Source organism: Lemur catta, chromosome 4, assembly GCF_020740605.2.
Source record: "Lemur catta isolate mLemCat1 chromosome 4, mLemCat1.pri, whole genome shotgun sequence".
In the NCBI taxonomy this organism is placed as follows: Eukaryota; Metazoa; Chordata; class Mammalia; order Primates; family Lemuridae; genus Lemur; species Lemur catta.
The window spans coordinates 52,878,919-52,891,811 of NC_059131.1; the positions used below are offsets into that span (position 1 = coordinate 52,878,919).

The 12,893-nt window shown below is 33.1% G+C and overlaps 1 protein-coding gene across 2 annotated transcripts in view; it reads left to right on the forward strand.

Annotated features, from left to right (window-relative positions):
• Positions 1-12,893, forward strand: part of APLF (aprataxin and PNKP like factor) — a 69,458-nt gene that overhangs the window by 17,841 nt on the left and 38,724 nt on the right. For both annotated transcript variants that reach the window (XM_045549760.1, XM_045549759.1), the window contains exons 4-5: positions 2,807-2,954; positions 3,262-3,394. In XM_045549760.1, the coding sequence (XP_045405716.1) occupies positions 2,807-2,954; positions 3,262-3,394 (281 nt within the window). The remainder of the gene's footprint in view (positions 1-2,806; positions 2,955-3,261; positions 3,395-12,893) is intronic.

The following is a 12,893-nucleotide window of genomic DNA, read 5'->3' on the forward strand; positions in this document are numbered from 1 at the left end:
GAAGTAGGTGGACACAATCATACAGACTTATTTCCAGAATATCTAAAGAATTATTATAACTCAACAATGTGAAGGCAAACAACTCAATTTAAAAAGCACAACTGATTTGAATAGACATTTCTCCAAAGAAGATGACAAATGGGCATAAGAACATGAAAAGATGTTCTACATCGTTAGTCACAGGGAAATGTAAATCAAAATCACATATCTACTAGGATGGCCATAATCAAAAAGATAATAGCAAGTGTTGGTGAGGATGTGGAGAAACTGGAACTCTTTGTACATTGTGGTGGGGTTGTAAAATGATACAGTCTCCTTGGAACATATTCTGGCAGTTCCTCAAAATTAAAATTACTGTATGGCCCAGCAATTCCATTCCTAGGTCTATAACCCAAAGAATTGAAAACATACATCCACATAAAAACTTGTACATGGATGGTCACAGTAGCATTATTCATAATAGCCCCAAAGTGAAACAACCCACATGTCTAGTAACTGTTGCATGGATAAACAAATGTGGTGTATTCATACAGAATATTATTCAGCCATAAAAAAGAATGAAATACTGATATACGCTACGACATGGATGAGTCTTGAAATGTGATAAGTGAATGAAACCAGATGTAAAAGGCCCATATTGTATGATTTCATTTATATGAAATATCTAGAAAATGTAAATCCTTAGATACAGAAGGTAGGGTAGTGGTTGCCAGGGGCTGGAGGAAGAGGGAATGAGAAGGGACTGCCAGTGCATATGGGATTGCTTTCTGAGGTGATGAATATGTTCTAAAATTAGATATTAGTGATAGTTGTACAATTCTGTTAATATACTAAAAACCACTATAGTACACTTGAACAGGATGAATTTTATGGTTATGTGAATTAGTTTTTAATAAAGCTATTATAAAAATAATAACTATTTTTATTATACTGTATTTAGATAAATTTTCAAGCTTTGATTTTTTTATTTAACAAATTCTGGTAATAATGCATTATGAATCCTGTGCTAGTTGATTACTCAGAGGTATTTGAAGATAAAATAAAAACATATCTGTATCACAGTGACAGTATTTGATATTTAAATAATGGTGTAATAGAATAATTTATACTTTGATTTCTTTTGAACTAAACATTAAATAGAATTTTGTTCTGGGATTGATTTTTTTATTATTACATTTATTTTTGGTAAATATTAATAAAAAATTACCTAGGGACTATAGAATGTGTATGTATTAGTCTCAAACTTATGCCAGAATAGAAAATAAACTAGAAATGGAATTGACAAAATTGCTTAATTCCTAATACTGTAAGTTACGAAAAGTTAGTGCACTACTCTTGAATGTTTCTTAATATTTTTCAAATTCAATGTTAAGAAAATTTGAGAAAAAAATCATAATTTATTTTATGAGTTAGATGGATCTGGATATTGTAGTGGAATGAGCTTTCTAAGATAGGGCAATCATGTTTTCAAGTCTATATCCCCAGTGCCTGGCACAGTACCTGACAGATGGTAAGGCATTGTGTTTAAAAGATGTTCAAAAAATATTTATTGAACAAAAAATGTGGTGCTGCATAGTAATTTAGTTTAAGTAAGCTTTCTCTTTTGGCTGCTTCCTGCCATTGAATTTCAAGTCTGCCTTTGAAGAGGTTATTGAAATACTAAAACAAACAAATAAAACAAGCCATTATTTAGACTTTTCTCAGCCAGACACATTTCTAAAATATTATATCTTCAATTTTATAAAATTCATGTTTAAGGAGGAATAATTTACAGACAGTATAATTCATCCCTTTTAAATGTACAATTCAATGCACTTTGGCACGTTTTAAGTGCCACCACAATGATATATAGAACATTTCCATTTCCCCAAAATGTTCCCTTATGCCTCTTCATAGAAAATCCCTTCATTCCACCCCCAGTCCCTGGCAACCACTGATCTGATTTCTGTTGCTGTAGCTTTACCCTTTTAGGATGTCTCATAAATGGAATCGTACCCTCGTATCTGGCTTCTTTCACTTAGCTAACTCCCTTTGAAATTCATCTGTGTTGTTGCACAAATATCAGTAGTTCATTCCTTTTTATTCTGAGTAGTATTTCATCTAGATTTTCAGATTTTCAAAAAGATAAATGTGTTGGATCATCTCTATTCAAACATAAGTAATAATGATCCAACTTTGGATGATCTTCTGCACATTGCAGAGAGTATGAGGTAATTGGTTCTGCTAGTATGTTCCACATGTGACCATGGATGTTCCTGTTCCAGAACATTTACCTTGGAGTTGTACTATAAGTTTGGGATATTTCATAGGTGGCTATGCTGGCCAGAACTCTGCTAGCAGCTATGTATAAACTTAAACTCAGGATTTTATTTATTTTTTTCTCCAAGAGCCTAACTAGCTTAAGTGATGCCCTTGCAGTTTACATTATCTCTTAGGATGTTGGATTGTGATCTAAATTTTCATGGACTATCTGACCAAATATTAAATAAGTAAATCGCTTTTAAGCCTTGAGAGAGATGGCTGCCACACAGCTCATAAATAATTGTGGTTCCCAAGCCCATGATTTATAGAGATTAATGTATTTTAATGGCAATATCATAGGCAGAAGATGAAGAACATGTTCTAGTCTATATATTTTATCCTAGTATAATATAATCTGCTTTTTTGTTTCTGCCAAGTCTGAGAAAAGGAGCACAACTAATCAGTCAAATGGACTCAGAAGAATCCCATTTACAGTGACATGGTTGGCAGCAGAAGCATGTTAAATTTAAGTGATTAGAAAAAAAATTTCTATTTTGTTTTATAGAAACAGTCAAATGCTTGATGAGGATGACATACTTAATGAAACACCAAAATCCCCTGTGATTAATTTACCTGATGAGACAACTGGTGCCTCACAGCTGGAAAGAAGCACAGAAATAACGGAGACCCACACTACTGCCATAGAGAGTGTGGTGAGAAATTTAGGTTTTCATCCATCGAGAGCATGCATGTTCTCTAAGTTATTTCAAGGGGAGAAATGACAATATTGCTAGCACTGATCTGCTTTTGCTGTTTTTAAGTTAAGTTCTAGAGAATATCACCCTAGTCCAACACTTCCACTAATAGAGTTAATGAATTTCTTTGTAAGAAATTTGATTAACTCAGTTCATAGTTGCAGATGGATATTTTAATGGTAGTTTTCTGTAAAGTAAATAATTTTACAAATTCATTAAGGATGCATGATTCTTTTTAGTAATTAATATATAGATACCTTTTTAGTCTTTTCTAGGTGAATGTAGAGACTTCAGTAAGCAGCAGCCAGATCTTGCCCAGAGGAAAAGAATCCTTCCTGCTTGGATGTTAGTAGAAAATTTAAGTGATCAGAACCTTTCAGCACCAGTCATCAGTGGAGGTAGGTTTTTGTTTCTGCTAATGGTCACTTTCAAGAAAACATTAAACAGACTTTGAAAGTTTTTCTAAACAAACATTATAATCTATATCTATAGAATAGTGGTTGTGTAAGGGCATAGCTTAGCCTAAAATTTTTTTAGGTATGTACATGAAGTCTAATTTAAAATATAAGATATTATTTTATGCTGTTTATCAAATACCACCCTAATAATTTTTTTTCCATTAGACAAATACTGTTATATGCTAGACCTACATTAATATAGATTTTCAAACAAACATGTTGGCAACATGTCTAAGATAAAAGGCTGGCACAGTAAGAGTGTTGAAAATTAACTTAATTAAATAAAAGAGTGTCAGATGCACAATGTTATGTGCTGGGGGATTCAAAGAATATGTGACCTGTGTCCTGATGCAGCTCATTGTCATGGTAGATATCACAAGGATTTATGTCTTGTTTCAAGATTTTTAAAATCTTAGGCCGGGCGCGGTGGCTCACACCTGTAATCCTAGCACTCTGGGAGGCCGAGATGGGTGGATCGCTCAAGGTCAGAGTTTGAGACCAGCCTGAGCAAGAGCGAGACCCCGTCTCTACTAAAAATAGAAAGAAATTATCTGGCCAACTAAAAATATATATGGAAAAAATTAGCTGGGCGTGGTGGCACATGCCTGTAGTCCCAGCTACTCGGGAGGCTGAGGCAGAAGGATTGCTTAAGCCCAGGAGTTTGAGGTTGCTGTGAGCTAGGCTGACGCCACAGCACTCACTCTAGCTCGGGCAACACAGTGAGACTCTGTCTCAAAAAAAAAAAAAAATCTTATTTAAGCAACTTCTTTATTGGGAAATAACAGAAATGTACTCAGTTTAATTAAAGGGAGATTTGTGATGTTAGTCAGGGTGACTCTCCAAATCGAAGCATAGGACTTATAATCAGGTTTCATGTGAGACAGGCTGTCTCTTCTTCTCTTCTGTGGACACATGACCTATCTTCTGTTTCTCACTTTTCGCTGCAAGGGATGGTCATTTCTGTTCACCTGTGACATATCATATGGGTTTGTCTTGCCTGATTTCTGACATTGGCCAAATTCTCCTCTCCTTAAGCCTTGACTGCCTGCCAATCACTGGTATACTTTGACTTTCTACTCTAAGTTCTAGATAAAAGAATCTGTTTGGACCACTTTGAACCACATCCCCCAGGTCCAGGTTTTCTGGGAGAGTATGGTCAGCAAGGAAATGATGGGTATCTATAACACACATACATATATTAATATAAAAGTTGGTCAGATACCTATATAAATAGTTTAAAATCGTATCAGTTCTGCCATGTAGTATTACTTTTTTGAAAGTATTAGTAATAGGTCTAGAGATACAATGTTAGAAATGGAACAAATAGAACTTTGGTACTAAAGTGCTTTTTAAAGGTTTTTCTGCATAGTATTACAAAAACTGACTAGAAAAATACGAAACCTTCCCAAATCTGAACATTGTCTTTTTAATTTTATTTGTGAAAAGTTTCAAAAATAAACTAAAAGGAAAAGTACATATATAAGTTTTAGCTATTCTGATGGTGTGCAGAATTCTTTTCTTTTCTTTCTTTGTTTTTGTCCCCTCTTAATTGCATTGTCCAGGAAATCCAGTACAGTGTTGAAAAGAATTGGTGGTAGTCGACATGTTTAATTCTGATATTCAGGGAAAAGTAGCATTTTTTCATTAAATTTGATATTACTTGTAGGTTTTTCATGGATTCCCTTTTTCAGATTAAAGAAGTTGCCTTCTATTTCTAATTTTCTCAGAGTTTTTATCTTGATGGGTGTTGAAGGTTGTTGAATGCTTTTTCTATATCAAATAAGATGATCATATGGTTTTTATTCTTTATTCCACTTACGTAGTGGTTATGTCAATTGATTTTTGAATATTAAATCAACCTTTCATTGTTGGATAAGACCATTTGAAAATGATGTATTATCTATTTTCATATATTCCTTAGATTGATTTGTTAAGGATTTTATCTATGTTCTTAGTGATATCGATCTATAATTTTCTTTTCTTGTAGTATCTTTGACAGGTTTTGATATAAAGGTTATGCTGATCTAATGAGTTGGGAAGTATTACTCTTTCATCTATTTTCTGAAAGAGTTTGCTTAAGTTCAGGCTGTTTTAACAGAATGTCATAGACTAGGAGGCTTAAATGATAAACATTTATTTTGTCATAGTTCTGAAGGCTAGAAGTTGAAGATCAGGGTGCTAGCATGGTTGTATTTTGGTGAAGGCCTTCTTCCTGGCTTGTAGACAGCTGCCTTTTCTCTGTGTCTCACATGTGGAGAGAGAGAGCTCTGGTCTTATCCCCTTTTAAGGTCACTAATCCCATTCATAAAGCCTCCACCCTGATGACCTAATTATCCCCCAGGTACCATCTCCAAACGCCAGCCACATTGGGGATTAGGGTTTCAACATATGCATTTTGAGGGGATACAGACATTGATCCATAGTGGAATTTATGAAATGTTGGTATTTCTTTTTTACATGTTTGACAGAATTTCCTGATGAAGCCATATGAGCCTAAAGTTTTCTTTGCTGGAAGATTTTTATCTTTGGATTTAAGTCATTTGACTAATATGTAATAGGTGTGGTCTATTTTGTATTAATCTTTCTTGAGATTCATTTAGCTTCTTGACTGTCATTCACCAGATTTGGAAATTTTTTGCCATTTTTTCAAATATTTTTCTTTCCCATTTTCTTTCTCCTCTTTTTGTAGATTTCTAATTGCATATATATTATACTGCCTGATATTGTCCCAGTAATCTGTTAAGTCTGTTAGTTTTCTCTGTTCTTCAGGTTGGATAATTTCTGTTGATAATCCTTCAGGTTTACTGATTCTTTTTTTCTGCCATCTCTAATTTGCTGTTAAGCCTATCTAGCAAATTTTCATTTTAGTCATTGTACTTTTCAGTTTAGGAATTTCTATTTAGTTCTTTTTTGTATATTAATAGTTTCTGTTCCTCTGATGAGATTCCCCATTTATTCAGTAATTGTGTGTGTGTGTGTGTATACACACATATGTATTCCTATAAATCCTTGAGCATATTTATAATAGCTGCATTAAAGTCTGTGTCAGGGTGCAACTTTTTGGTCATCTCAGGTTTAGTTTCTATTGGTTGCTTTTTAAAAATACATGGATCACATTTCCTATGTATTGGATGTTTTGAATAATATAGAAGCTCTTGATTTTATATTCCTCTGAAGAAATGTATTTGTTCTAATTGGTAATTGATTTGGCTGGATTCATAAACTCTTTTTCTTCTCTTGTGGGCAGCAGCTGCTATCTCTACTTAGTTTTCACTTTCCAGCTGCTGCTTTTTTGTGTGGATTTCCCCCTTACACATGCAGTTTAGCAGTCAGCCAGAATTGGGGTCAATTTTATATGTAGGGTTTGTTTCTTGCCCCTTCTGAGGCTACCTTCCTTTCAGGATTTTATCTATAACCTTCTGTCTGTTCTACTAACCTCACTCTCTGTCCTCTGACCATTCAAGCTAGTAGTAGGGCTGCAGGTTTCTGCCACCTATGAATTGAGGAATGCCTCAGGAGAAAAGCTGCAAATTCATAAACTTCATAGGTTGTAGTCAGTTTTTCAAGGTTAGATTCTTCTCCAGCTCTGTCTTTTTGGTCACTTTCCAGTGCCTTCAAATAGTTGTTTTTTAGTATTTTATCCTGAATTTATCATGATTTTATTTGAGATGATTAGTTCAATTAAGCTATTCTGCCATTTTATCCTGTACATTTTCTTTTATAAATTAACAGCACAACTGAATATATATTTTAGTTGAAATGTAACTACCCTTAGTGCTTCTCATAATCTGCATAGAAGTTATAGAAGTCTTCTAAAGTTTTTGATCAAACATGTTATACACACAATATACCTTATTTAATGATAATTTAGATTATAGTAGAATCAGACTATTCTCATGGTAAAAGTAAGCTATAGATTATGTGTTGGGGGGATGTGGTTAGAGTTTCCTGGTAAGAGTTTTTTTCTAGTACAGTGGTTTTCAATCTACCCTTCTCTCTGACAATTATTTCATGTGTAATATATTTTTATCAATAACATCTCTCATTAAGTGTGGTGATCCTCAATTTGCAGGAAGGAAATGGGGGATGGTAGTAGGGAGGGGAAGGCTCTTTGCATCAGAAGAACAATTTCTCTGATAACAGAAAGAATAACTTTACTTGACCAAAAACTGGATCAATGTGAAATGTTTCCCTGCAGACAAGTCCTTTTCTTTTACAGTTGTTTTGTACTGTACCGCCTCTGTGCCACCACCTGCTTATAGTAGTCCAAAATATATTTTGCTTCAAATACATTTGCTTTCACTTGATTGATGTCTCACATAAAATCTGAAGCACTTTTTTGGGCACCTTATCTTGAAAATACAAATGCGAGTTATTTGACCTTGGTCTGTACAGGAATATTACATAGTATACAGTGTACTTACAATGCTAACACTTCAAAAGAAGATAGAGAAGTCTTTGGATCCAGATACATCTTTTTATAAACTTAGACTTCAGGAGAAGTACTTATATGAGCAAGACTGTCGGTTATTTAATTCCTTTAAAGACAGAAACATTTAGAAGTATAGGACAGTTTAGTACACTAGAATCCTGCTAATTAAAAGTTAAAATAATGAAAAATTTTCTGCTGTATAGTTTTTTTAAAAATTGTTTTATTTATTTGTTTAAGTAATAAATGACCCAGGTCAATAGGCCAATGCTAGAGATTTGAAAAATTCAATTTCTAGGATGTATTTTAGGCTCATTTAGATATAGGTAACTTTTTAAAGTATTTTGTAGCTTTAGTACTATATTTGTGGTGATTGATACTTACTTATATTATCTGACACCAACTTGATATTTTGGAACCTTTTGAATTATTAGGACAAGGACAAATCATATTAATTGATGTTAAATGACTTATCCAAGATCATATGATGAATTCCAGAACTGTAATTGAGACTTAGCTCTGTTGGACTTTAAAGCTCATGTTTTAAGCCATATCATTGTACAGTCACCCAGATTTACTCTTAATATGTCCTGTTTTTGTTTGTTTGCCTTGTTTGACATGGTTTTACATTCTCTCCTGAATCTTCTTTCAATTTAACTCTTGGTTTAATCCATATATGTAGGTGAATTTTGCTGTGATCAGGCTATTCTTTCTGTTTTTCAGCTAATATAGTTCTAGTTTATTTTATTTTCTATGTCCCAGGTACTAGCTCTTGGATGTTATCATGAATTTCTCAGACCTGGGCTGAAGGTTTTTCCATGTCCTTAGTGATTGAGAAGTGAATATATTTAGGCAAAGCCTTTCTGAGCCTCCTCTTTCTTGATCTCCAATTATCTCTGTTCTCTCAGCCTTCCAGGTATCAGGACTAGTGTACTAGTCATCACTCTTAAGTTATGACACTCTTGGTAGGCTGAAAAAGGAGTTTTTATTTTTTCATTGTTGTCATGGTACACTTCCCCCATCTTCTAACCCTCCAACATGGAGTCATAAAATGTTGCAAATGTTGATGCACATTGAAGTAGTCCCCTGAACCATTTGGTTTGCATTTAATTTTGTACTTGGAATATTTTCAACATGGCAATTCAATGCAGTTTATAAATACTGAGCTAACATTGTTTTAGTTGGAGTACAGTTCAAAATTCACATTTTAAGTTTACTTAAAGCACTAGTTATTCTATGTACTTTGCTTCCAGCAATCTTGCCAAATTATCTAATTAATTCTAATAGTTTTTGAATCTCTTATATTTTCTGGCTGTACAATATTATCTACAGAATTATGATAATTTTGGTTTTTCTGATCTATTGCTTTTTTTTCTTTTCTTGTCTTATTAACTGGACCCTATAAATTTTCAATGAAAATGGATAAAATTGGCATCTGTGTCTTATTCCTGTTTTTTAATAGAAATTTTCTTAGGGCCAAGCACGGTGACTCACGCCTGTAATCCTAGCACTCTGGGAGGCCAAGGCGGGCGGATCGTTTGAGCTGAGGAGTTCAAGACCAGCCTTGGCAAGACCAAGACCCCATCTCTACTAAAAAATAGAAAGAAATTAACTGGACAACTAAAAATACATAGAAAAAATTAGCCAGGCATGGTGGCGCATGCCTGTAGTCCCGGCTACCCAGCTACTCGGAGGCTTACTTGAGCCCAAGAGTTTGAGGTTGCCGTGAGCTAGGCTGATGTCACGGCACTCTCTAGCCCGGGGCAACACAGTGAGACTCTGTCTCAAAAAAAAAAAAAGAACAGAAAAGAAATTCTATTAGTATTTTAGCATTTAATCTAGCATTAGATTCTGATAAATAGCCATATCATGTTTAGGATGTTTCCTTTTATTTTTACTTTTTTTTTTCTACGAAGAACTGTTAAATTATTTGAAAATTTTTTGGTATAGAAATAGTTCTGTATATTCATGTGTTAATGTAATTAATGATTGATGTTGGTAGATATCCTAATATTGTACCATGCTTGTATTCTTGGAATAAGTTTAACTTTATCATGGTAGATTATTATTTTTATACTCTGTTAGATTAGATTTGCTAATATTTGGTTTAGGACATTTCTATCTATATTTATACGTATGGTTAGTCAGTACTTTTCTCCATGTATGCCATCTGTGTAAGATTTTAATGTTAGAGCTATGCCAGCTTTGTAGAAGATGAATTGAGAGGTTTTTTTATATATGCTCAGAGACAATTTGAATGACATAAAAAACATATTTCTTCATGAAACTCTCCTACCTCGCAATCTGGGCTTGGTACCTACTTTTAGTAGTTAATAGTTCTGGCATAGGAATAGGTAAGTTAGACCAGTGAAAAAAAGAATGGAAGACCCAGAAACAGATCAAAATGTATACATTTAATTTATAAAAAATTATCAGTTCAAGCTAATGTAGAAAAGATATGTTATTCAATAAATGATGTTGGAAAATTTGGTTCTCCATTTGAAAGAAAATAATACTAGAGCACTACTTCATACCATGTTCAGAAATAAATTTCTATTGAATTAACAATCTTAATATAAAATTAAAACTATTAAGGCATTTGAAGGAAATACAAGAAAAATAATTTTTATTACTTTTGTAGGCTTCTTAAGATGATAGGGAGCCTAGACCCTTGAGGGAAAAACTGTCAGATTTATCTAAATAAAAATTTAAAAATATTTGTATGAAAAAGATGTTATAAATAAAGTCAGAGGCAAATAACAGACTGGCAAACAATATACTGAGATATATTATCTGCCACATTTACAAAAGAAAGAAGGTTTTTAAAAATTGTCTGTTTAGTAACAAAAAAGATAAAACTCAGTAGAAATTTTGGGCATTATACATGCCATACAAAAGAATAAATACAAATAGTCCATAAATATATGCCTTTATTGTCTAATAGGAAAATGTAAATTGAAACAACGAGTTACCATTTTTTGATTCATTAACTCATCAAAATTAAAGCAATTCATAATATCCAGTGATGGTAGAAATGGGTATTTTCAAACATTCTTGGTGGAAATATAAATTAGTATAGCTTTTTAAAGTCATTTACTAATATCTCCTATGTTGTTAAATATACAGCACACTTTTTAAATTTTATTATTATTATTTTTTATTTCAGCATGTTACAGGGGTACAAATGTTCAGGTTTACATATATTGCCTTTGCCCTGCCCGAGTCAGAGCTTCAAGCATGTCTATCCCCCAGATGGTGTGCACCGCACCCATTAGGTGTGAATATACCCATCCCCTCCCCCTGCACCTGCCCAACACCCAATGAATGTTACTACCATATATGCACATAAGTTATACAATACACTTTGATCCAGAAATTACAATTCTAGATATTTATTCCACGGACGTAAAAGCATTCGTATGTTTAGTCCTGTATGTGTTTACATATATTTATTTGTAAATATATTTGCTTAAACTTAGGAAAAAGTTGAGAAGGATACACATCACATTGTTAATATTGCTGTTAGGAGTGGTTTCTGTGGTGAATAAGATTGGATGGATGTATTTTTAATGATATGTATGCATATAATTCAGCATCATTCATATAGTAATAGTATAACAGTTCATATAAGTGCCATTACTGATAGTTAAATAAAAACTAATTTGTATTAATAGTTAATTTCTTTTATATTCCTGTTATTTAACTGTACCTATCCTGGATTTAGAAAAATACTGGCTATACCAGATATGAAGATTGTTGTGAGCCAATTAAGCTACTTATTTTGTACACTCTTTGTGAAGGCCATTTTAATAATATGAAAATGGCTTTTTCCCAAACAAAAAGAAATCACCTCTGCTGCCTAGAGGAAATGTTTGTGGTAGAGAATTTGGAATTTTGAAGAACTGAATATTATAAATACATATATATAATTTTAGAATTTTATGTACATGTCTGGCACCTGGAATGTGGTAAACTACAATTTGAGCAGAAGCTGTGTCTTATTTAATTTACATTTCATAGTTCTTAGCATAGTAAGCAATATATTAGCTCATTATGTCACTTGGTTTGATTAATTCATAACTTGTAGTATTTGGTCATTTGTTGTACTATTAAGTCCTGTTAAGTACTATTTGGTCATTTGTTATACCAAGTCCTGTTAAGTACTATTTTTGATAGTTTCTAAAAATGATGTGAAATGCTTCCTAATTTAGATTCATGATGAATATTTAAGTAATTTAGGCCAAGTTTAGTTATTAGAATAGTTTATTTGTAAGTTTCCTTTGATAAATACATTATTATTATATTGGTTCAATTGATATTCCTGTTTGATAATATGGACAGTATTCCATGGACATTTCTTTTCTGAACTTAAAGAAGGAATATTATTTCAGGCTACTCAAATGCGCTTTAGAACTGGACTAAGCAAACTACAGCCTATGGGCTGGATTTTTGTAAATAAAGTTTTATTGGAACACAGCCATGGTCATCCATGTATGTATTATCTGTGGTTGTTTTCATGCTACAGAGGCAGAGTTGGGTAGTTGTGACAGATATTATATGGCCCACAGAGCTTCAGCTATTTACTCTCTGGCTTTTTACAGAAAAAATTTGCTAACCCCTGCTTTAAAACATTAGAATAATGACTACAGATTGCTTTACATACTTCTGTTGCAGCTCTTAAGGTACTCTTTGGATAAATTTTGTTTATGTTCATAATTCGTTTAGTCAGAAATCTTTAGTGAGCACCAGTTTTGTGCTAGACACAGTTCCAGGTGCTAGAGACACAAAGGGCTACAGTGAACAAGGCACAAGGTTTCTGCCTTCATGAAGCTATCATTCTAAAGTAGAGGAGAAGGACAATTAGCCGTGAATATGTTCCTCTTAAAACAAGTTGATCTTTCTTCTTTTCTGATTAAATGATTCATGAATTTAACAAAATATGATACTGACTTAGATTTGCTAACTGTATTAAACTTTGAGTATTCTATGGGATACAATGTCCATTGTTAT